Genomic DNA, 26,913 nt, shown 5'->3' on the forward strand with positions numbered 1-26,913 from the left:
GCTTGATGATAAACACCTCTGTTGTATACAATCTATCTAACCATGAATCAGTTACAGTCAGCGGTGAGTTAAGGTCCAGCTTGATGATAAACACCTCTGTTGTTTACAATCCATCTAATCGTGCATAAGCTACATAGTCAGCGGTGAGTTAAGGTCCAGCTCGATGATAAACACCTCTGTTGTTTACAATCCATCTAATCGTGCATAAGCTACATAGTCAGCGGTGCGTAAAGATAAAGCTTGATGATAATCACCTCTAGTAAAGGGCCACTTTGATGGGTGCATTTACAGACGCAACGATGGACAATGGAGTCACTTCTTCCACATCAGGGCTTGGGTGGTAAATGCAGTGCACTGCAAGCATTAACACAGAGAGTCGCAGCTCTCATTCTTCTCCTTTCATTCTTCCAAATCAGGGATTGGGTGGTAAATGCAGTGCACTGCAAGCATAAACCCTGAGAGTCACAGCTCACATTCTTCTCCTTTCATTCTTCCATGTCAGGGCCTGGGTGGTAAATGCAGTGCACTGCAAGCATTAACACAGAGAGTCACAGCTCACATTCTTCTCCTTTCATTCTTCCACATCAGGGCTTGGGTGGTAAATGCAGTGCACTGCAAGCATTAACCCTGAGAGTCACATCTCACATTCTTCTCCTTTCATTCTTCCATGTCAGGGCCTGGGTGGTAAATGCAGTGCACTGCAAGCATTAACCCTGAGAGTCACAGCTCACATTCTTCTCTTTTCATTCTTCCATGTCAGGGCCTGGGTGGTAAATGCAGTGCACTGCAAGCATTAACACAGAGAGTCACAGCTCTCATTCTTCTCCTTTCATTCTTTCATGTCAGGGCCTGGGTGGTAAATGCAGTGCACTGCAAGCATTAACACAGAGAGTCACAGCTCTCATTCTTCTCCTTTCATTCTTCCATGTCAGGGCCTGGGTGGTAAATGCAGTGCACTGCAAGCATTAACCCTGAGAGTCACAGCTCACATTCTTCTCCTTTCATTCTTCCATGTCAAGGCCTGGGTGGTAAATGCAGTGCACTGCAAGCATTAACACAGAGAGTCGCAGCTCTCATTCTTCTCCTTTTATTTTTCCAAATCAGGGATTGGGTGGTAAATGCGGTGCACTGCAAGCATTAACCCTGAGAGTCACAGCTCACATTCTTCTCCTTTCATTCTTCCATGTCAGGGCCTGGGTGGTAAATGCAGTGCACTGCAAGCATTAACACTGAGAGTCGCAGCTCTCATTCTGATCCTTTCACTTGTTCCACGTCAGGGCTTGGGTGGTAAATATTGTGTACTGCAAACAATATACCCTAGAGTGACATTTCACATTCTTCTCTTTTCACTTTGCTTTTGGACACTGTTCTCTGACCGCTGTCACTGAATCATTACTTTTGTAGAAAACAACCAGACACCACAATCAGCTGTGATTATTCACCAGTGTGTGCTTGTTAAATTAGTTCTTTTTGCAGGGACTCAGTCCAACTGTGTTGAGTTTATATGTTTTATCACTAATCCCTAAAGTTAGCTGAAAATACCCTTCGTAGTCGAAGCATTGTTTCTACAGATGCTTTTGTTGCGGGGATTCTGCTCATGCACAGAACTATGCTCAGGAAACCAAGACCTCAGTGTATTGTGGTGTACCAAAAACCCACTTCAGTGCCCAGAAGCCCTTTCCGACTAGCAACAGTGTCTCATTCATTCTTGGTATGACAGCGAAGCTACCAATGATTAGACAAACCAGAACAAGTAACTTTGGGACCTCTCAGGAATAGTGAGAATCAAGAACACTCTTCCGTTTTTATTCTCATAAATGTCCACAAAGTGAGTAATCAGAGACACGGTATAGTTTAAAATGTTTATTTCAACTACGTGCTCTAAGATGCAGTATCTTTACCGACATACGTAAAAAGATGCATAAAATCAATACAATCAGCATTGTTACAATTCCATAAAATACAAAGGGAGAAATCCTATTATAATGATAGTGGAACCAGGTCTATAGCGCTTTGTGTACCACCGTCCCTTGGCTAGGAGCTATGTATTATAATAATAGAAGATCTCTAGGTTAAAACGGGGACCGCATACCTCCAAAGTCAGGTGAAGTGAATCACATCCCAGATCTGCACAGCTCTTTGTCGATTCAAAGGTTTATTTCAAGTGCTAGTCTCATGCATGCAGTGCAATATTAAAAGCACCTGAGTTTCAGAAAGGAGCAGCTGTGTTCGTGTTGTGTCTAGAGCGTGGGCCGATAAACCTGCATCAACAGCACACATTGTTATTTTAACCTTGAACACTTTGTGCAGACTTGAGGTCGCAGTGTGAGTCTAGAGATATGAAAAACAGACCGTTCTCATGTGAAGGAAAATCAAGAGACATGTAGTGTCATGTGCAAAAGCAGCAAAATGGCGTTTGAGCAACTAACTCACTGCACGAAAAGAAACATATGAAGAATGCAGAGTTCAAATTCATCTGAGACAGAAATAAGTTCATTCTTGTCAAAAAATGGGTCACAAGGAAATGAAAGGGGCAAAAAGAAAAGAATGTCTATTAAAAAAGAAAAAAAAATGCAAGTGATAGAAAAAAAATAACACCACGGGGAGAAGCAAAAAACTTGAGTGATGCATCGCATGCTGGATCGTGGCCAATCGAATCCATCAGCGTGTATGCACAGTATGTCGCAACAGCCTCCAAAAGGGAAGCCATTGTTATTGTCAGCAAAGAGTCCACCATTCAGTTTAGTAACGTAAATGAACATACATGTTCTTTGATTGTGCTAGAGGCTCCTGCAATTGGAGGACAACTTGCGTATTCTTCAAGATAACTTCGTACCAGGAAGTCATGCGCAGCCGTATATATGTCCCAATTTGGCAAAACTCGGTGTGCTACTGTACAGACCATAATCCCGATTCCAGAACAGGCAAACTCATGAGCCACTAAGGGACTCAATAGATGGTCGAAATCTGGAGCAGGAGACACCGTATTTGAGAGACAGAGTTTTAAGGCCCATTCGCATTGGCAATCCAGGCAATGGAACATGGGGAAGCCGCCAAAGATGCTGGAAAAAATAGAATGAAAAAATGCCAGTATCACACCAAATGTAGTTTGAAATGAGGTCACAAGGCCGGAGCTAATTTATTTTATTTATTTATTTATTTGATTTATATAGCGCGTTATAACCCAAGGGTCTCTAAGCGCTTTGTCAGGATCCACACAGCCGAGTACAGAAAGCAGCTGGTCATAAATTACAGGCCACCCCACGCTTGCTGAAAGAGCACTGTTTTTAATTTCTTTCGGAAGGACAAAAATGCTGGTAGAGTATAGGAAAAGGCGCGACCACCTTTTGTAGCCAGTCTACAGCATGGTTGAGTGAGGAGGGTAGCTTCTGCAGATCGTAGCGCCCTGCCTGGCCTGTAGGGAGTCAGGCGGGATTTCATATAGCTTGGCGCCCTACCATAAAGGGCTTTGTGCACAATGCACAGCCCTTTAAACACTACCCTCTGCTTAACTGGCAACCAATGTAGTTCTCGCATGAGGAAGGATTTTTTTTATTTTGAAAATTTTATATAGCGCGAACAAGATCTTTGCAGATATCAGAGCGCTTTACAAAACAAGGGGTAAGAAAAACAAGAGAGTGTTTAACAGACTATTTGAGCACAGAATAGCTGTAGGTAATAAATGGGTAGCAAAATAGGGTAGGTACATCAAGGAGCATAGTCGATCAGACAAAACAAATAGTACAAGTAGGTGCAGAGTCTCAAATAAATCCAAGGTAAATGTTAAGGTGAATTTAGCCATGAGGATAGCTTTCACTTCCTTCTTGAAAAATGCAGTGGAGGAGATAAGTCTGGTTTCTGGAGGGAGTGCATTCCAGATCCTGGGTGCCATTCCTGAAAAGGAGCATTTTTTCCTTCCAGAATCTTCGAGGTTTCAGAATAAGATTTTTTGTGCTTCTAGTGGCTCTTGAGCCACCTGAGATTGTCAGCTTCTGAGTGAGGTAGCTGGGCGAGTTGTGATGTACAGCCATGTGTGCAACAGCTAGTGGAGGACCACTGGTATACCAAACGCACAGCAATATTTAAACGTATTACACACAAAATCACTAGAATTCAAAAATGCTAATCACATTTATCATCAAAGAAACATTCTTGAAACCAAAAAGTTGTGCGATGTATTCATTGGAACTTTCATGAACAAAATACTGAATTTGGGTATCATAAACAACATTCAACATTACAAACGAAAGATTCAATACTGTATATTGATAGTACAATTGATTATTTTGAATTCTTGATAAACAACACATAATAATAAAGCCCAATGCATTTATGGAAGTTCTCCCTTCTTCAGGGGTGCTGGTAAGAAAAAGAAAAATATATTCAAAGTTTTAATACTAATCCATCATATACTGTTGACTCTATACTCAATTTGATTAAGAGGCTCCTTTCAACAATGGCCAAGTGTACATTTTAACCAGAATGTAAGGTGCCTTATGTGTCTACTAGAGGTCAAAACGCCCAAACGTGTGCAAAAGAAAAGCTGTCACCAAGTATGTTAGTGTTAACGTAAATCCACTAATATCAGAAATCAACTTATGGTGCATACCAAATCTTTTCAATAATTATCACCATAAAGCGTGTTCAACCCATCTCTCCCTCATTATTCCTAAATTAAGTTTGGAAATGCAAGCTGACTCACTGTGCTTTTCAAGTCTATGCAACTACTAGCTGGGAGACTCAGCGATGTAAAAAAACGTCTCTGCATGAATACAAGGGTATCCAATAAGCTGTCTGCCTCCACTATTTAGTACCGTTAATAAAAGTGAGTTTGCAAGTTCAGCGTTTTATTAACGGTACTAAATAGTTTTTTTGATCCAGTGATAAGTCTAGCAGCAGCGTTCAAAGAGGCTCTTACGGGTGCGGTTATTGATAGGGGGAGTCCGCAGAGGGCGACGCTTCCGTAGTCTATCCGAGGAATGACTAGGGCTTGTACTGCAGTTTGGAAGTCCTCAGCAGGGAGGAAGGGTTTAAGTTTCCTCAAAGTATTGATTTGGAAATTAGCTCCCTTAGTTGCCTTGCTGATATGATGTTGCATATTGAGATTGGCCTCAAGGGTTATGCCTAAGGATATCACGGAGTCCACGATGGTAGGTTGGACATTGAGTGCAGTTAGGTGCTTAAGCCATGTTTGAGTGGTGGAGATTTTCGCGGGAGGTGAGATCAGAAGGAACTCAGTTTCCAGAGCATTGGGTTTGAGGTGATTTTTGGCTAGCCATGATTGGGTGTTTCTGAGCGTTGAGTTCAGAAGTTTGATGTCTTCGGGGGATTGTAATTTGAGATAGAGTTGGGTGTCGTCAGCGTACATGTGAAAGTGTACATTAGATGCTTGTAACAAAGTGGTGAGTGGCTCCATGACTAGGTTGAACAATGTTGGGGATAGGGAAGATCCTTGTGGGACGCCTAATGTTTACGGGCACAGGTGGGGACATCAAGTTATTTGCCTTGAATTTCTGAGACCGGCTATGCAGAAAGGAAGTAAACTACTTGAGTACAGTCCCTGATACACCCATTCTGATATTTAACAGCTCAAGTACGTTCTCGTGTTTGACAGTGTCAAATGCTGAAGAGAGATCAAGTAGGATGAGGAGGCAGGTATTGTTCTGATCTAGGTTTTGGAGGGCGTCATCAATTATGTGTGTCATAGCTGTTTCCGTACTGTGTAGCCTGTAGCAAGTACGCTGGTGCCATCGGCATTTCATTGCAATCATCAGTGTCATCAGCATTTTTTTTTTAAGCTTCAATGCAGCTCTCGATGATCCCAGAACTTTGGAAAGCAGAGAGCACCGGGATCGTTGTGTGCATCGCCGGGCACAGTCTGCGGGTCTTCTCCCAAAGGTCCCGGGAACATCAAGGGGGCCTTGGGAAGTCAGAGCCACAAGGTGAGGACCAAGATTGGTAATGCGGGCAGGGGGCAGATCCACGAAGCAAAGACCAGGATCGCCAATGCGGGCAGCGGGCAGCTGGGGGCCTGGACGAAGGTGAAAATGCCGTCGTCGGGAGCAAGAGCCTTTGTAAAGGCAGTGCGATGACATACCCAGGGGTTCGGGTCGGTTCCCCAGCATGCCTCGATAAGAGTTGCCGCGAGTGCCCCAGGACCGCTCCGTGAGGCTCTGCCCAGTCTGCCCCTAGCGCTCCACTCCGGACGCTTCACTTGGGCATCGACGCCAGCACTCCAAGTGCAGACCCAGTGCAGACCCAGTCTTCAGCAGTCCGGTGAAGGTGGGGATGATTCCAGACGATTCGGACTCCACCGATGGCCAGCACAGCTTTCCAGGAGACCTCAGGACTTTCAGCAGGCTCCAACCATCCGCCTCGGACTCCACCTATGGCCAGCAGCAGTCCGGTGAAGGTGGGGATGACTCCAGATGACTCGGACTCCTCAGATGGCCAGCACAGCTTCCCAGGTGACTGCAGGACTTTCAGCAGGCTCCAACCATCCGCCAGTCAGGTAAGAAGAAACAGTAAAGATTGCTGGTTACAATCCAGTTACTTATGTGTGTTGAGTTCCTCGAAACAGTGGGTGCAAACAGGGGTATTTCCAAAAGTGGGATCCCAAGCACTAAATAATTGCAGCACCAATAAATTACGTTCTGCCCCCTGTGGGCAGTTCTCTTTCAACATTTAATTTTCTGTCATAGTGGTGTTGTTTTACAACAAATACTGTGTGCTTTCCACAATTCCGGCGTAGTTTGTGGAGTCTAAATATAAATCCTCAGCATCAAAGGCAGCATAATATTTCAAATCAGAAAAGAGAGCTTCAATGGCTTGGACATCTCAATCATCAGAACGTATGTTGTGTTTCACAAGATCTCCCATTGAAACACGAAGTACATTAGGAACATTACCCACCTCTTTGGGTCCATGAATTTGAAATTTTACAGCATCTCATATAATCCCATCTAGCACAGGCTAGGCTGTGTTGTTGATAAAAGTATGGTCTCTTTTCATGATGTGTGATGAGGAGTGTGGGGCCAAAGTCCCATCAATTAATATGATTTTTGATCATTCAGTTATATAGTGTCCATTTACCAGACGGAGAAATACCATCACAAATCCATTCGACATGAACAAAAAAATGGAGATGAGAACCAACCACATGTAAGTCCAAGGTGGAACCAAAAAATGTCTTTTAAACCAAATAACAAAAATAGAAAACCTCAATTGTACACTCGATGTTATAGAGTCAGAGTCAAAGGAAAAAAGTGACTGGTCAGCTAGACTTGTTTACACACCATGTAGTATTGGGGTTCCCAAGGCCTACATGCTCCGTAGATAACCCACTTACATTCAAGAACTGTTGGCACGGAAACTGTAAAATTCAAAGAACAAGTTTATTAAGACCCCATGGGGTGGTGGTACATTCCTACAGCACCCTTCGGTAATGCAAGAAGTATCACACCGAACATCGGTGTGACTCGGTCTTTTATACAATTTACAGGTAATAAAAGATAGGCGGCACAAAGTTACAAGGCATTATGTACATATATGGTCATTTTCTGGAACACAGCCAGCTCATTGGAGGGTTACAACCCCGCTGGTCAGTTTGGCGGTACATTCCTAAGGGGTGACTGGTCAGTGGGGACTGCGCATGTACAGGCTTGACCAGTGCTAAAAATAGCCTGTTGCTGGGCAAACTCAAGTGGTCAGTGGTACGGACAACGGACTAAAGGGCACGCTAGCCACGAGGCCGCTTATGGTCTAAGATGGCCACCGTAACATCCAAAATGGCGTTTTCGTGTATAGCCAAGTTAAGCGGGAAAACGTGTAGTTCAGCTAAGCGCTAACACGGCCATGGTCGAATTACAACAGACGACCCTTTTAGCGTTTAGCTGAAGCTACCTCATAGTGAACATAATCAGGGTGTTCGTCCTCAATGTCTATTAACATTATTTGAGTTACTTCTTTATGAAGCATCATGTGGTCATGGGCAAGAGCTCGTCTTGATGGTACACAAGCTGATAAGCACATAGAACATAAGGCTGGGCCACATTGAATACATAAGCATACGAAGAACAGTACCCCCACAATAATACAGAGAATCGTTAGCAGTTTCCAACCCCAAGCAGTAAGCATTGACCAGAACCATCCTGAAAGTGTCCAAGTTCCGTTGTCCGGATGAATTTCAGCAGCTATCTTATGCAATTTGGAAATGGCATCATAAACAGATGGTGAATTGTCAGGTATATAAACACAGCAGCTACTTCCGATAATTCTGCATGCCCCCCCACGGTCAGCCAAAACTACGTCTAACACCATCCTATTTTGGAGCGTGACAATCCTAGAAATCTGGAGTTCTTCAGTGATATTCCCAAGTGCAATGGCAGTATCATTGGCTACGGCCTCAACAACACGTGTCAATCGTCGTATTTTCCGACTGTTCAATGCAGCCCCCACAAAGGAAAACAGTCCCAAATTGAAGTCCACATATTGCTGTAAGGCATTATCAGTCTGGTCGATGTCGTCCAGAACAACAGTCCGTTTGACACGATTCAAAACAAAGTCATGGTACAAAATATAGTCATTATGATACATTGGTGGGGCAATGAACACAGGGGGTAATACAAAAGATACATAGCACGTGCCTAACCATCCCAACGGAAGTTGATGATAACCTTTCGTTCCACAAATGAAATAAGTATTGCGAGATGCTACAAACGATATGCCATTCGGGCTATCAAAGGTAAGTGTGGTGTTGCATTCACTTTTCCCCACCGGAATTGAGCCTTTATTTCGTATACACAAATCAGCTTTAGTAGCGATAACATTAATGACATGTGAGCTAGATACATTGATATTTCGTTGATTGCTGTACACACGCGGGGCAGATACATTATCGGGCCGGTACTCCTCCCATTCAAATCGAGTACCCTCAGCCCGTGGAAACCCATCCCTGTCGTGATAACAAACTTTATTCAAACGAAAAAGCACCCCCCCTTTTGTTGGCCATCTCAGAGTGAAGAGGAGAGTGTACCAGGCATTACAGGATCCATTATGTGAAAACGGGAGTGGAATGAGTGGAGTACCCCCTTTCTTCTGATGCCCAGGCAACATCCCACACACCCAACAATTAGACGTATTTGTCATATTATGCGTGTGATGCAGAATCTGGATAAAACTATTATTCAAGTAAGTCTGTCGGTGCCGTTCTTCATGATAGGGTAAGGTGAAATGAAAATGTTCAGATGGGGCCGGGGTAGTCGGCAGCAAATGTTCACGTGCAGGCACCACAAGTTCAACTACCCAGGCTATCACAGCTATTACCACAATGGTCAAGACAAAAAGGATGGCACCAAGTATTCGTTTATCTCGGGATGCAGTGGACGCCAGTGTTCAGAAAGTTCTTAATGTCTCAAATAGTTCAAATTGTTCACAAAGTCTCAGATACACATAAGTGTATACCTAAAAAAGAAAAATACGGTGCTGAGCTCCGAGGTAGCCGTTGTTTTCTTCTCCGGGGTCAAGACGGGTGTCGCTACTCTTGGCAGAACTGATCCCCCCCCCTTGAGATTCCCGGCTTCCGTTTCACAAACCCCAGAGCGGTAACCAACCAGTCTCGAAAACCAAAAAATCTTCTTATCGTGGCCGCAGATTATAACGCTCTCGTCCAGCAACAGTGTGGTCCGGGAAGGCTCCCTCAACTTCGGCCGATGTCACAGCTGGGCTCTTTTCTTTCTCCAAAATTTCCTTGTAGTCCGTTAACACAGCAGGATTCACCAGATCAGGAGAGACACGACGGCAGTGAGTTGAATGCACCCACCGCTTCCTATTGGTCACTCGTACTGCTGTCCGGACCTGCTCAGGGCCCCGCCACCTCGGCTCCAAACTGCTCGCTCTCTCCAACGACCGGATCATGACATGGTCGCCGGGGCGAAGATCATGGCCCTCTCCAGTAGAGTTGTCAGGGAGCGCTTCTCGAACCTGTTGATGAATAGAAAGCAAATCATTTGTTAATCGTGCCAAATAATCGTTCATCATTATACAAGGCACATCATGTATTATTCGCGGCTTGGGCACCCCCCAGATATTCATAGGGCGACCAAACACCACCTCATATGGTGTGAGGCCAGTTCGCGAGTGGGGCACTGATCTGAGAGAGAGTAATGCTAGCGGCAAAGCATCCGGCCACTTCAACGACGTAGATGCTACGATTTTAGCCAGTTTGAGTTTCAACGTGGCATTATACCGCTCAACTAGACCTGCCGACTGAGGGTGGAACACAGCATGAAACTTCTGCTGAATCCCCAACCCCTTCAGTACATACTCCACAATCTTCCCAACAAAATGAGGCCCATTATCGCTCCACAAAAATTTGCAAACTCCAAAGCGAGGGAAAAACTCCTTAAGCAACACCTTAGCCGTTGTTAGAGCTGTATTGTCTTTGTGGGGAAGGCCTCAACCCATTTTCTAAAGGCACATACCACCACTAAGACGTATTTCAGATTGTTGCAACGCTCAAGCTGGATATAATCGATTTGGAGTACCTCGAATGGTGCGGAAGGTGGAACGAACCCTCCTTTCGGAGTATGGGTCCCCTTTCCAGGATTGTGTTGCAAACATACCAGGCAGGTCTGCACTACTCTTTTGGCAGTATTAGCAATCTCGGGATGTTCCCAAACTCGTGTTAGCAGTCGAGTGATTGCAAGAGCTCCCACGTGCGCCAACCCATGTGCCATCTGAACCATCGCTTGCAAGTAAGCTGCAGGCAATTTCCATTTCTCCATGTCCTTGCTTCTCCAACAACCTTCATCATCTAGCACTCAATCTGCTGCCCATTCCGTAAGTTCTGATTCAGTAGCTGATTTCTGAATGTCTAAGATTTCTGCTCTAGCATCGCTCCATCGCTCAGCCTGTGATTGTGTCACATACATGGGGGAGTCAGTTCGAGACATAGCCGTTTGCCTCGCTATGCTGTCTGCGAAGGCATTTCCCTGACCCACCTTATCAATGACCTTTTTATGGGCGCTACATTTTATTATCGCTACTTTCTTTGGACAAAGCAACGCGTTTAGGAGATCACGCACTAATTCTCCGTGCATAATGTGTACTCCGTGAGAAGTCAAAAACCCACGTTCTCTCCAGAGTAGCCCGAAGTCATGTGCTACTCCGAAGGCATACCGGCTGTCCGTGTATATGTTCACACATAGGCCAGCACTCAACTCGCAGGCTCTCGTTAAGGCTATCAGCTCTGCTGCCTGAGCTGATTTCTGGGGTATCCGTGCTGTTTCTACCACCGTTTTAAGTGTCGTAATCGCATAGGCTGCGAAAGTCGTACCATCTGGCAGCCTCAAACACGATCCATCAACCCACAGTTCCCCATCCACATCTGGAAGTGGCATATCCTGTAAGTCGACACGACCCTTTGTCTGTTCCTCAGTCAGGAAAACACAGTCATGATGTTTTTCTTCCTGACCCTCCTCGACCGGATAGGGCAATAAAGTGTCAGGGTTCAGGGTAGCACATCTTTTCAGTGTGATATGTGGCGCCAAAAGTGTAAGCTCATATCCTGTCAAACGAGCACTCGTGAGATACTGGGTCTTTGTTTGATCCACTGCATGGGGAACCAGCACCAACAATTTGTGCGATAACACTATTCCCTCACTCTACCGTATGGCTACTGCTGTTGCTGCAACTGCTCGAAAGCACCCAGGTAACCCTCGTGCTACAGGATCAAGAATAGCTGAGAAGTACGCGCATGGCCTCTGCTTGTCCCCGTGTGCTTGCACTAGCACTGATAACGCGCACCCATCTTTCTCGTGCACGTACAATGTGAAAATCTTTGTGTAATCTGGTGTACCTAATACGGGGGCAGAGCAGAGGGCCTGTCTCAATTGTTCAAAAGCATTCTGACATTCATCTATCCACTCAAGGGGCATTGGTGTAGCTTTGGACAATAACGCTAACAATGGTTTGATAATGTGCGAAAACCACATAATCCACTGCCTACAAAAGGACGTTAACCCTATGAAGGCACGTACATCTCTCTGTGTGCGGGGACTGGTGTATCTAAAATCGCCTGAATTCGATCAGATGTTAGTGCACGCCCCTCCTTAGACAAAAGATGACCGAGGTAGGTCACCTTGGGTCTACAGTATTGAAGCTTTTTCTTAGAAACCTTGTGATTATTCTGTGCCAGAAAAGAAAGTAACGCAATCGTACTCCCCTCACATTGTGCATAAGAGTCTGCAGCAAGCAGAAGGTCATCCACATATTGGATAAGGACAACCCCAGACTGTAACTCAAAGGAATCAAGCTGTCTTTTCAGAGCCTGGCTGTAGATACTAGGGCTCTAAGTGTAACCTTGAGGAACACGACAAAATCTATACGATTTATTATTTAACGTGAAGCCAAACAAATACCTGCTATCAGGATGAACAGGGATGGAAAAGAACGCGTTTTTCAAATCAATTACACTAAAGGTCGTGGCCGTCGGTGGCACCAATGTAAGCAAGGTCGTAATGTCGGACACCACCGGGTATTGAGGAATGACAATTTTGTTAATCTCTCTCAAGTCAATAATAAACCGATAGACTTTGTCGTCTGTATCTCTCTTAAGGATCGGAAGAATAGGGCTGTTACAAACATTATAAGGAACCTCCTCCACCACCCCTGCAGTTATCAAATCTTGGACAATATGTGTCAGGGCAATTTCACCTTCCCTCGAGATCTTATACTGTGGTACCCTTGGCAGAGAGGCCCCCTCCTTAACAGTAATATGAATAGGTGGAATACGCATCTCTCCGACATCCGTATCCGAGGTCGCCCATAACGTGTGTGGGAGAGAGGCCAAAGCTGGAATGTCTAGAATAGTGCAAAATCTGTCTGAGTCAGGATAATTATCATTCAGAATAACCCGCACTCCCTCAGGAGCGCACCGTATCGTTGCTCGAAAATATTTAAGCAAATCAATACCCAGGATATTATCCGGTGTATGGGGTGATAACAAAAATTGGCCAAAACTAAAAAATTTGTCAATACAAAGTGCAAGGGGTTTTGACAATGGGCTTGGGGAGGGTGTGCCATCAAACCCTACACATGTTATCATTTCGCCAGACAGGGGAGCCCTCGTAACCAAGTTTTTTGACAAAGCGCTACAAGTAGCTCCTGTGTCGACCAGAAATTGATCAGTAGAACCCAAAATGCCTGCTGTTACATATGGACCCTTCTGGTCTACCTGCACTTCAATTGATTCCGGACCCCATCCTACGCAGTCCTATGCATGCACATAATCCTGGTGCTCCACACTCTCATTCTCCAAAATCTGGTATTGGTTTCGTCTATCAAAAGTATTACGTTCATCCTGGCCACGGCCCCTTTCCTCAGCCCTTCCACGATCACCTCCACCACCTCTTACTCCCGTATAACTTCCTCTCGACCTACCACCTCCACGACCACGCTGACTACGTTGTTCACGAAGTACCGGACAATCATCAGCCCAATGCCCAAACTCTTTACAGTACGCACATTGATCCTCCGCTATATCCGTACGACCGTACGACGTATTTCCTCCACCTCGTCTACCTCTATCACTCCCTCTACCCTGTGTTCCCCGAACCTGCGCCAACATCACCTTCGTTTTCAATTCTTTCGCCTTTTTATCAATACTTTCTTTAGCCTCCAACTCCTGCCGCTCATAATACTGAGCCATAGTTAACAAAGACGCAGGGGTCGCCGTGGCCCAGGAACTTTCACTCGCTTTCAATCGCTTTGCAATCTCCGGTAGGAGATTAGCTACGTACTTATCTACAAATAAATGCCTACCCGTATCCTCCGTCAAAGATTGACCACTGTAATCATGAAACGCCTCTTCGAAACGCGTAAAGAAATCTGAAACCGTTTCATCTGGCTTTTGTTTGCACGAAGCTAACATAGTCCAATCGATCTTTTTAGAAGGCACAAGCATTTTTAATTTATTTAAAATAGCCGCCGGGAGGTCCAAAATCAACTGACAAGGCTTACATGCCGGTTCCCTGTCTAAATCGGCTGCCGTAATTTCCTTCCAAGTACCCCCTAGTATCGTTTCATCATTATTTTTACGAATCTGTCTCCACATATCTGGCGGAAGAATTAACCCAAAAAACAGATCTATATCAACAAGAGTCATCACACAAGACAAAATAGCCCCTTCCACCCCTTCATAGAATGCCGCTGGATTTTTACGAAGATCAGGTAAAGAATTTTTCAATGCCATAACATCTGCTCTATTCCAAGGCGTATATACCCAATTATATACAAAATATCCCTTGGCATCCTTTGACAATTTATCATCATCTGTACCTTCCCCTTTAGGTGGAACATACAAGGGTGCGGCTTCACGCATAGGCATAACATGCAATGCAGAACTCTTATCTGAACCCCGAAGAGAACACTCCTTAGACTGCCCATTAGACTCCGGCTCGGACTCCTTATTCTTTTTCCGCTCGTCCCGCAATCTGGTAGTCTCATCTCGCAGCTGGATCAGTTGCTTGAAAAGGTCATCGACATCTGCAAGATCAAACAAACCTTTATCCAAATTCTCACGATGAACTGACACAGCCTTAGGCTCTAATGTATCTGAAAAATGACGATATGCGACAACAACTTCATCTGCCAACGTAGCCAGAAAATACAGTAATTCTTGGTCTGTCCATGTACCCCTTTCCTTAATAACTTCAGACTGAGAAGCAAAATTCGTATTTACTTTACGTGCCCAACTACGTAAATGTGCGGATCTCTCCGCAGAAAACCTGAGACCAGATACGCCCTTCTTTCCCGGCTTATCCTGTCCATCATCCTCCGAATCTGCAGCTGGAGCCGTAGGCGAAACGTACGGAGGCGGCGACCGATCTAACAATGAAAAATCATCAATTTCATTATTAAGGACAGGATAAAGCGGTCGACGAATAGGAAATTGACCAGTCGTTTGCAATTTACGCTCCCGTTCCTCCCTCTCTTTCTTCTCCTGAGCCTCCTTTTCCTCAAGCTGTAAAGCCTTATCTCGAGCAGCCTTGCGCTGCTCTTTGTCCGCCAAGGCAATTTCACGTTTCATTCGCTCGCGCACTGCTTTTTCCCACATTCGCACACAATCAAACATGTTTTGTCTAGACCTGCGTTGAAACAAGCATTGTTCCACAAACTGTACTTTACGTAAATCGAACTACCCATGTAGAGGCCATTGCAATTCAGGATCTGTCTTTGTATACTTATGCCATAATTTACTGTACATTATAGGGGGAAGGCCAAATTTTATATACATCTAACGGTTTGGTGTTCCTTCTGGGGGAGCCGGCTGTGCTTCCGCTAACCTAATTGTGGTACCATTTCCAAGACAGCACATCCCTCGGAGTGTGCTTAAAACAGGCATGTTCGAAAAGTATCACGAAAGCGTGACACCGTATAAAAGGGCACTTACAGTACTTCACACAAATGTGCCGCTCAAAGGAAAGAAACAAAGTTAGAGAAACATCTCTCCATGCCTGCCTATGTGAAGTGCACTACACATATAAATTCAAAGGTCACAAATTCACAAACGTTAGCTAACTCAAATCAAAATCATAGATCATAGAACTCCGGCAAGCGTCTGAAGACTACCTTACCGATCACAAATCATAGAACTTCAGTAAGCGTCCACAGACTACCTTACCGATCACAAATCTTACCCAAAATCTTAAATATCCAGATTCCAACTGCCAAGGTCTTGTAATCGAATCAGCCAAACGGCACTTTCCCAGCAACGCAGACGATCGAAAACTCAGTCGGAGACCGGCGCCACCTGGAAGGTCAGATCAGAAGGAAAGGAAGAAACACCGCGGGTGCCAAGACTCGGGTCACTCGGTGGCAGCGTACGCGTCCATGGCGAGTTTCCAAACCTTCGTCACGACCTCTACTTCGGGCATCCGAGTCGCCGATGAGTCCCTTCGTGGTCGCCAATTTGTAGTATTGGGGTTCCCAAGGCCTACATGCTCCGTAGATAACCCACTTACATTCAAGAACTGTTGGCACGGAAACTGTAAAATTCAAAGAACAAGTTTATTAAGACCCCATGGGGTGGTGGTACATTCCTACAGCACCCTTCGGTAATGCAAGAAGTATCACACCGAACATCGGTGTGACTCGGTCTTTTATACAATTTACAGGTAATAAAAGATAGGCGGCACAAAGTTACAAGGCATTATGTACATATATGGTCATTTTCTGGAACACAGCCAGCTCATTGGAGGGTTACAACCCCGCTGGTCAGTTTGGCGGCACATTCCTAAGGGGTGACTGGTCAGTGGGGACTGCGCATGTGCAGGCTTGACCAGTGCTAAAAATAGCCTGTTGCTGGGCAAACTCAAGTGGTCAGTGGTACGGACAACGGACTAAAGGGCACGCTAGCCACGAGGCCGCTTATGGTCTAAGATGGCCGCCGTAACATCCAAAATGGCGTTTTCGTGTATAGCCAAGTTAAGCGGGAAAACGTGTAGTTCAGCTAAGCGCTAACACGGCCATGGTCGAATTACAACAACCAGGCAATGACAAATCTGTGGGATATGTATTCTCAGTATCTTCATGTGGATCGCCAGCTGGCGAATTTAATAATGGATTAGTGACTGTGAACATCTCTATAGCAAGGTCAGGGATGTTAGTGTCAGCAGAGGCCAAAACAGAATTTCTCAGCAGTGCTGGACAAGAGACAGCAGGAGTCATACTAAGAAGAATCGGCCACTCGTTGTAGTTTGACATTGTCAATGGAGTCGTACCTGTTTCCCTTGCGACCAGGAAGTGGTGGTAAAATGAATGTTTTTGTGACCTGCATGCCAAGCACTGGAATGGGTGCATGAAACAAGGGGCTGAACTCCTTGTTCTCCACCTTCTCACAGACCAGGTCACCAACTTGGGGTAGCCAGCTAACTACCGGAATTTACCGGAATCTGTAGAGCAGCTTCAGCTCCATATCTGGAGGGCAAGTGTTCCTTTGCAAGACTGTCTCGAGTCTCTTATAGGTTCTGTAACACAGCAGAATGATTATCAACGTCAAAGAATACGGCTGTCGCCGCCATGTCTAGACCATCAAGGTCCGGGACAAACATTTTTATGCCAAAAAGCATTTTGTGCGGGTCTGCCCACCCAGAGATCTTCTAGGAAGATTATTTAGTGCACGTAGTACCTAAAACCCTAGCTGTCAAAGATTGCTTTAAGTCACGGTTCATTCGCTCCACAACAGAATTGCTCTCAGGCCGGTATGGAGACAAAAATTTCACCTGCACCCCAAAGACCCCATGGCTTCCTTGTACACCTTAGAGGTGAACGCTGGACCTGATCAGAATGGAAGGTGCCACGTGCAAAAATTCCCACAAGGACATGCAAATCTCGGATGACAGTTCAAGCATCAGCACTCCTTTGTGGCCAAATGCAGGGAAAACGTCCACTGCAACTAAGATATACTTATACGCAGTATCAGCAGAAAAAGGTCAGCAGTGATAAAATAAAACACAACCAATTGGTCTATTAGATATGTACAGCGGAGTTTGTGGTGGCCGTGCAGCAGTTGAAGGTTTAATCTGCTGACATACATAACAAGAAAGGACATATTCACAAGTTTATTTATACAATCCACGCCACCACTAACGCTGCTGTAAGATAGAGACATACGCTGAAACGTCGGCATGAGCCGAGTCTATGCCTTTGAGAGCGACTGTTATCAAGGGTAACCTGCGGTCCGCGTCATGAATCAGCCTGTCACGTTGTTAATTCTCACATCGGGAACCTTATCAGGACTTAAATGATAAGGGTATTTAGAAGGGAAACCCTTATGGTAATTATCACCGATCTCTGTAGCAGCTATAGCTGCCAAGATGTCATCATCATTCTTACTGTTGGATCTTGTAACTGCTGCTACTACATATGTTGCTACTGCCGTCTTTGCTGCTTCATCAGCAAGACTGTTGCCAACAGCGTGTACTCCTACACGCTGGTGACCAAGAGTATGAATAACATTTACGAGAGGCAGACGTTCTTTAATAGGGATTCCCTGATTTTGGTGTAATGCCGGTACGAGTAGTCTCGTGCGATTGGAATTTTTCCATTATAGACTATAAAAAACAAAGCTTGCCCTGACGCACCTTTCTCAAACTTTGCTATAATAGGGGGTTAAGAGTTTCCCCATGCCGAGGGCAAGCTTGACAAAAAAGAGGGACCATTGCTCAATAAACGGCTAGTAAGGGATTGGGACCTTTTACCCCTCATTCTCAGTAACCCAAGCACTAGAGCACGTAGCTCTGCCAACTGGGCGGTACAGTAACCTAATGTCTGCCTGTGCATGACATCGGACTTGAATTCTCCATTTACCATGGTACCAGCCACGATTGCGCAGGCCACTGAATAAGAATGCTTAGATCCTATCGCCGGTTGCATAATCGGGAATATAAATACGCCCGAATTTCAAAAATCCCAGCAAGAATTGTAGTTTTTTCAGAGTTGTAGGAGACCATAAACATGCGTATTTCTCCAGGAAGTGAGGTGCAAGACCTCTACCTTCATTGTTGAGCACAGGAACAACACTGTGAACTCCGCAATGTCTGACTTTGCAAAGATAAATTTATAACCGAAGTCCGCAAACATAGCTATGATGCGCTCAATGCGACACAGATGCAGCCATAATTTGTCATCCATTAGATAAATATCATCAATGTACGAGTACGCATCAGGATCAATGCCATCTAAGAAAGAGATGACACGTGTGGCAAAGACACCTGGGCTGTTTTTATAGTCTGTGGCCAATCTTTTAAATTGTTTTTGTTTGCCGCCACAAGTGAACGCAGTCCATTGACTACTAACGGAGGACAGCTTATGACTAAAAAAAGCCATTTGAAATGTCGTGTTTGATCTTAAATCTATTTCGCATCAGACTGTTAACGAGAGCTGAACTGTGGGTGTTCTGTACCGCACATGTACGACAATGTGAATTTAAATATTGATAATCCAAAACCAGAAAACACAAGAATATGTCTACACCCAATTAATTTTCAAAAACTTATTTCAGATCATAGGAGAAACACAAACTTATTGAGTTTGACCCGGTATTTTTATTTATACCTGTCGATTTCGAAGAAAAAAATTCATTCTTCTTTTGAAAGTTTCGCAAAAAAGGAAAAAACTGTACATTCAATACATTCAAATTCCAACAAATTCACTATACAAACACAAAAAATTGAAATTTTCCAAAAAGTGAATCTGAATTCATAAAGAATGAAGTGACAAAGTCAAAAGGAAGGAGCACGGCCTAAAATAAGGATGACTTTTACAACCAGCCAGAGCTAGTTCGAACGCTTAGTGATATTGATTGCTCCCTCAGATGTGCCGACGCGTTTGTAGTCCGAGGAAACCAGTACCCAGACTGTCATCAGCGCTTTGTCACTTTTCTGTGTAAAATGCAGAAAAACAATAAAGTTTTAATTATCTAGCTTGAAGCCTCTATTCTTTCTGGTATTGCACTAAACGATCTAAAATATGTACCTGTTGGTCTCTGATGTCCTGGCCTCTCACAGTATCGTCAGGCTCAGGGAAAACTTTTTTATGAATCTTTGTATTCAAGGAAGTGGCTCAAGCTGTGAAACAGGACATTTTCATGTTCACTGCCTGTGATAGAAGGAAAAACTCTGATTTTCTCCACTCATTTATGTACACGAAGCGGGGAGGAGGAAGAAGATACAATCTTACTCATTCCTAACTCTTTTCCAGGCTCAGAGTCTTAATAGCTGCAAGTGGTCTCCTGTGCTTCTGTTTTCAAAAGCAGGTTCTGATAAAAGAAATTGTAACAATATTGAACCCATAATCTTGTGTACCCAACACCAGCGTCATTTGTTGCCACCAGTTTGCTATATAACGTACCTTTGTCAATGCGTAGGTACTGGATTGAATTACTATATCCTGATTACCATCAATCACCAAACCCGGCAGGGGAACACGCTCCCTGTGTCAAGAGAAAAGATCGATACATTTGTAACCGACCTGAGCAACACGTCTAAGTCCAAACGGACGGCTTCCTACATGAGGTGGGCTGTACATACTTGATTCTTTTCTTTAAAGGTGTAACCCGAATAGCTTGTCTTGTTGCATGTTTATCTAGGTTCCTGATCGATACTGTGACCTTATGCCCCTATTCGGCTATAAATCTATTTATTCCCTATATTGGCATAACCGTTCAAGTGCGATTTTCAGAAAAGTCATCTCTGGCCTCACACGAACAGAGCCACATTCCAGCATAGCTCTCTGCCACTTCCTTTGCGACCAATTAGTGCAATGACAGAGCAGAAGTCACTATCTGATATTCCTAGATTAACACTCTGAGTTCTTCAACAAGATAAAAACTCAGCAAACCTGGAAATCCCCGCTTGCTGTGTTTTGATTAGTAATGGAACTCTAATGAGCAACTGATAACTATCACTTCCTAGTGACATCTTTAATTGACGTCTTATGTCCAGCAAACTTGCGTCAAACCCGGCACCTGTCAGGTATAAATATTACCAACGTTGCCTTAGGAATGAGCTACTGTTGCTGATGCTAGCTGCCTGCAAGACCCCGTGTTGGTGAATCTAGCACTCTGTCGCTGCAGCCTGCTGTCCCTGTGGTGGTGAAGCTACTGATACCATTATCGCTGCTAAAGCGCGAACGATGGTGCTGTACGCTTAGGAGCTGAACAGCCGTCCCTCTGCGAAGACATCCAGCAGATTCCAGCTGCCCGCGGACGCTGTCCCCCCTCCTTCCTCGACGCGCTGAAGAGACCTGCTGCCTTTCTTCTGCAGAGAAATCCAGCTCCGGCGTTTCCGGTCTACCCTCGCGGGTGACTGGGATATCGAGAGTGACCCCTGAAGGAGATACCAATCCTCCATCATTCTATTCAGAGGTATGGTGTTGACTAAACCCTTAGACGAGAATTCTTGAAACAAACCTTGGCAAAACCAACTTAACTTAAAGCTACTTACTTACTCCCCTTCCACGTGTTAGGCTTAGGTCAGGCACACTGGGGTAGGCTTAGTTAGAAGCACCAGTTGAGTATGTTAGCCTAATGTATATATGACTGTATATATGTTTTATTACTTTTAAACCATTGTATGGCTAAGAAACCATATCAATGCTTTTACAGTTCTATTTCGCAATCCTTATCTTACTGTACGTACTTTTTATAATAACAAGTCTTGCAATTGTGGCAATACATTTCTCTTGTACGAGAAGAAAGACTGTTCAATAAATGTTAACCCTTTATTGACAAACGCCCGTCTCTCTATTCTCTACATCTCGTGAAAGTAAACTGCACTAGACTGACTGAGTGAAATACATGTCTATTGTTTCACACGACCCTAGAGATTGACTCTTGATCTGAGGAGCAAAGTTGTCATGTTGCACGGTTGTTGGAAAGCTGAATCCCTTCTTGTCTGTGCCAGGGAAGCTGATCACTTCCCATGTAGAGAAGAAAGTTTCCAGTGACCTCTGAGCTAGTTGGTAACACAACCAAATTAAGTTTAGCATAGTCAGTGGGGGCCTGGAATATCCGCAGTTCCACGTCGATACTACTGTTTATGTTATTTCAATGGGCAGGGCCTAGTGGGAAACTAGGAACTACACTACATGGCGCCCAACGTTTGGTAAGGCGATAAACTAACGCAAGACGGTAGAGTAACTCAGTCGTGCATATTTCACACAGACCCCTTTCTCCCGTAAATACTCCAATAGACGTCTGGAGTGGGTGAAAGGTTAAAATCCGCCCGACCTTAGTAGGAAGAGATTCCTATGTAAAGCTCTGGTTTATTCAACGTTGAAGGATACAGTGTTCCAAAATATTGTGCACCTAATCTTTGTCTCCTTGGAGACCTACTCTGCAAACCTTGCATTTTTACAATGCAAGAAAATAACGGAACCCCTGGGGCCGCAGCAGATGCGACTCAGCAAGGTCCCGAATACACAGACCCAGATGCAATTATCATCCCGGTCCACTTAAGAAGATCTATAACTTTAAAACTTATAGAAAACGGACTGACACCTCAAGGTGGTACAGTAATTTTCGTGATAGAGGCTCACGAGTATCGGCAGACAGAGGTATTCTATTCATGGATAAACTTTCCAGCGGTAAACGCTAGAACAAAAGAGTTTCACTATTACAAAATAGAGAAACCTCCGGAAGAGTACGCTCCTTTCGAGGAGATTGAAATTCCACTTAAATTTCAAGAGCACCTGCTCTGGTTTAATGGCGCCCTAAAACATAATGATCACATAACTAGGCTCGGTCCACTAGGTAGACCAGGAGCCACGTGGCCGGTTCTAGCCAGCTACACACCACATCCTGACATTGTAAAAATGTCTAGAGAAGAGCTGTTAGTACAGCTAAACACATTAATAAAAATACATAGGCAATTAGTCCAATAAGTAATGCGGACTGCAACAGTCCAACCAGCTGTTAATACACCACAGCTGACCCCTCATCAGGGGAACACAAATAAAATTACACCACAGAACATACAGTCATGTCTTGGTAAAACACCCATAAAACGGGAACAAATTCCTTTCTGGTTAGCACAGAAAATCACTCAAATAGAGGCAGAATTTCCTGATACTACCCCTATTGAGAAACACAGAATCTTGACCATCTGCCTTCCTATGGGAATCGCACCACACGTGGAGGACTGTGACACTTGGGGTACAGTCTTTGCTTCCATTTACACAAAAACACACGGTGTTCCGTCTATGGCGGTAATACCAGAAGTGCTAAAACAGATTCAAAATGAATTCGGTCCAGAGCCCGCTTTAAATCTAGGTATGAAATTACTGAAAGACTTCAAGCAGGTCACGGCTATATTATTAGCCAACATAAAGGGAGAAGCAGCATCTGTGGCGATTCGCCAGAAGTTGAAGGAAACAGATATAAAAGATCCTGTTGAGCTTGCCAAAATCATAGAAAAATGCTATGAAGAATTAGGTAGAGACAGCTTGGGTGGAAAACCAGTTAAGCCCCAACTGCTCGAAAATCCTGAAAAATTATTTATTAAAAATAATTCAAACACTCCTAAAAAGAGCTGGGATGGAAATAAACAATCCACCCCCAAGGAAAAAGTTTTCCAGTCCAGAGGAAGGTCTCCTCGACGGAGGGAAAGGACTCCGACTCGAGAACGCCAGTCTCCCCAGAGGGAGCCCTCTGAGAAAAGATATAACCTTAGAAATAGGGATAATCTGAAAAAACCTGATAGATATCAAAGTATTGATACACGTCCCTCTCGATCTCTTCCACAGAATTCGGAAAGAAGAGGACGGTCAGACCCAGGAGAGCACACCAAGTCCAAAGACAAGGAACCTGCTCAGAGTAAAAAATCTCAATTTCAGAAAAAGAAGGTAGCCAGTATTAGAGTAATCAACCATGCCGAGAATACTGAGGACACAGTTGAAAAACGGTGAGTGGGCATTGACAATGTTGGACAGTGCAGCAGAAATCAGTATAGCGCGCAAGATCTTGATAAGTCATCTGGAGACAGTGGACACGAATGAATACATTCAAGTTGAAACTGCCGACGCCAGACTTAGCGAGCCCCATAAAATATACGAAATAACATTGCGTATAGAGGGTGATAAGACTAGGAAAATTAGGGGTCTATTTTGGGATAAGCTCTCAAAAGGCTATGATATTCTGTTAGCTGAAAAAGATTGGCCCCCGGAGTTTGTCAGGGAGTGCCCTCGTGGCGAAGAAGTGATTATGCCTGCCTTCTCGAATCACATTCCGATTCACAAAAAATACACATATGCAAGGAAATGGGCAGTAGCCCAGGCACCTGCATTATATAAAAATCATGTAGGATGGGATGAGGACTCACCTCCTCACAAAATCCAATTAAAAAGTGAACCAACTGCCCAACGACAGTATCCCATAAAGCAAGAAGCTAAAAAACAAGTCAGGGAGATCTTAGATCAACTTGAATACCAGGGGGTGATTGAAACATGCACCTCTCAAATGAACAATCCTTTGTTTCCTGTCTCCAAGCCAGACAATTCATATCGTCTAGTTTTGGACTACAGACATCTTAATACATGTTGCAAAACTGTTGCAGTACAAAACTCGCATAGTGCAGCCCTAATGAATAACATAGTTAGGAAAAAATATAAAACGACATTAGACATTTCTAATGGTTTCTTTTGTCAAAACATTGCACCAGAAAGCAGATATTTGACCGCTTTCTCTGCATTTGGGTCACAGAAAAAATTCTGTCGACTCCCACAGGGGTTCAAGAACAGCCCAGGACTATTCTCAGCTAGGGTAACAGAGTTACTACAAATCTATGATGATGAAGCATTATCTTACGTAGATGATATTTATCTCACAGACGACGACTTGGATACTCACTTGAAAAGAGTGAACACCATTATACTTGGGTTCGCAGCAGAGGGTTACAAATTCAACTTTAAAAAGTCCAGAATTGCCCATCTGACGGTACTGTTTTTAGGGTAGGAATTATCAAGTGAAGGGAAAAGCCTAGCGGACAACTTCTTAGAGAAGTGCGCTGTACTCCAAGCTCCAAAAATGCTGAAGAATTTACAATCCATATTAGGTTTTCTGAATTTCGGAAGAACTTACATACTAAATTACGCAGAGAGGGTTAAACCTCTCTACGAACTAATAAAACCTGATTTTAAACAAATCAATTGGACTCAAAAACACACCGAAATTTTGAGATCACTGCAAACAGACATGTTAGCAAAAACAAAATTAGATACATGTGACAACACGATCGATCTTGTAATCCGAGTCATCCCAGGAAGATGCGGATTCACGTACCTAACCTCTAATGAGGGAGAAAAGGTACCTATTTCAATTAAATCTCACTTGTACACACAAGCAGAAAAAACATTCAGTCCCACAGAAAGAACTGTGAAAGCAGTGCAAATCGCATTAGCAAATGAACGAGAACAAGCACACGGCAAACGGATTAATATCCTTACAGCGGAATCCGCCTTCGAGGCGCTATTCAGCCCAGTAAACCTGCCTACAGTGTCACTGGATCCGAAATAGATACAGTGCGTAGATTCTCTAGGAGCGGAAGACGTGAAATACTATTTCGCCCCGCAATTTGAAGAACTGAATGATTTAGAATATGAAGAAGAATATCCTCTGCCAATCGAAATTCTGCCTCTCCCACAGTACGCCTGTATAATCTATACAGATAGCTTTGTACAGCATTTCAATGTAGAGAGCAAATCCTACAATGCAGCGTGTGCGATCATTAAAGGTCGTTGGCTGTGCGGTAAATTCAGACCGAAAGTAACAAAAACTGAATCTGTAAGAAACTGTTCGGTTCAGAGAACTGAAATCAGATCTTTAAAGATGGCGCTCGAAAATGCAGAACGTGAATTCCCGACACTTATCGTGTGCGATTCTCATTTTTGCGTCAACTCTTACAACAATAAACTGCAGAGTTGGATCAAAAACGACTACAAATATGACACAGGTGCCACAATAAAGCATAAATTGCTCTGGAACGAGGTAGCTCTTTTACACAAAGAACTACAAAAGACTCACGTGATTCACGCACAGAGTCTTCGACGTGATGGCGTTCACGTTGCAGGGAATTCATTGGCTAATACAGCCACAGCGGAAGCAACTAAACCGGCTTCCGTAGCCACAAAAAAGCGTACAGATAAATACATAGACGGGGAAACCATGCTGGCAGTAAAAACGACCGTAAAAGGCGACTGTGCAGCACTACCCGTAAACTATCCACTCAATTATGCATACATAATCGATGCAAACTCCGTTCCTTTTGCTCGAATCCCTGGAGTGGGGGATAGAGTAATTCCAAACACGAACAGGAGAATATTTTTAATAGCAGACGCACATATGGGTTTGGGTCCTAGGCACAGAGAGATCAAGGAATCACTGACTGAATTACAATCAGTATTCTGGTGGCCGGGAATGAGTGTAGAACACCAAATATATGCAAACAACTGTGAAAACTGCAATAGGGATCGCAATAAGGAACCATGCTACCGGCTACCAGTCAGAAAGAGCGTAACGCTGCCTACACCCCATCCTGCGTCCTATTAACAGTTAAGACGAAAAGCACTTAAAAAATGAGGCCTCCAGCGCTCGGCTGACGCTAGAACGGTTATAAAAGATTTGCGAGTCTTTATCGGCACATACGCAATTACCACTTTCCATTCTGACCAGGGTCCTGCTTTCAGCTCTCGAGCTTATAAGGAGGCCATGGCTAGCATGGGAATTGGGTTGCGGTATTCTTGTCCGTCATACCCCGGAAGGGAACAGTGTGGTAGAAAGAAAAAAACGTGACATAAAGCAATCTATAACAGCGAAGGTATTAGGTTCAGGCGCTGGGTGGGTCAAACATTTAATAAGTGTCCAGACTAGTCTTAACAACATGCCAAGAAATTCTCTAAAAGGTTTCAGCCCATACGAACTATTGTTCGGAATTAGAATGCGTGTTCAGGACCTCGATAGTCAGATGTCAGTGGTACAAGAAAAAACAACAGACTTTGACATCAAAGATCGTTTGGCTGTTTTACAGGAACTGAATGAAACACGAAAATCATTAAGCAACAGAAAGTTAAAGCAACAGCCAAGTACCACTGACGAGGCACCACCAGCAACAGCCCCAGCAAGGCCTGTCTGGATTCCAAAGATTGGGGATCTAGTCAGAGAAAAGATCGCGGTGAAGAAGGAATTTGGGCCTTCTTACAGAAAAGCAGTACCTGTCTTAGCAGTCACCGGAACAAGATCAGTTGTGCTACCGCCCCTTGCTGGTAAAAAGGAGAACAGAGTCGTGTCTATCGATCTGGTAAAACCACAAGCATGTGGCCTATAATCAACAGTAGGCCCAGTGGACTCCCAAGAAACAA

General features: G+C 44.2%; 1 protein-coding gene across 1 annotated transcript in view; it reads right to left on the minus strand.

Moving 5' to 3' along the window:
* Positions 1 to 26,913, minus strand: part of LOC144804659 (uncharacterized) — a 186,696-nt gene that overhangs the window by 147,502 nt on the left and 12,281 nt on the right. Inside the window, 3 exon segments of the mRNA XM_078671923.1 lie at positions 14,338 to 14,886; positions 14,974 to 15,146; positions 26,581 to 26,585. Coding sequence (XP_078528049.1) covers positions 14,338 to 14,886; positions 14,974 to 15,146; positions 26,581 to 26,585 — 727 coding nt within the window.

The sequence above is a fragment of the Lissotriton helveticus genome, chromosome 1_2 (assembly GCF_964261635.1).
Source record: "Lissotriton helveticus chromosome 1_2, aLisHel1.1, whole genome shotgun sequence".
NCBI classification, from domain to species: domain Eukaryota; kingdom Metazoa; phylum Chordata; class Amphibia; order Caudata; family Salamandridae; genus Lissotriton; species Lissotriton helveticus.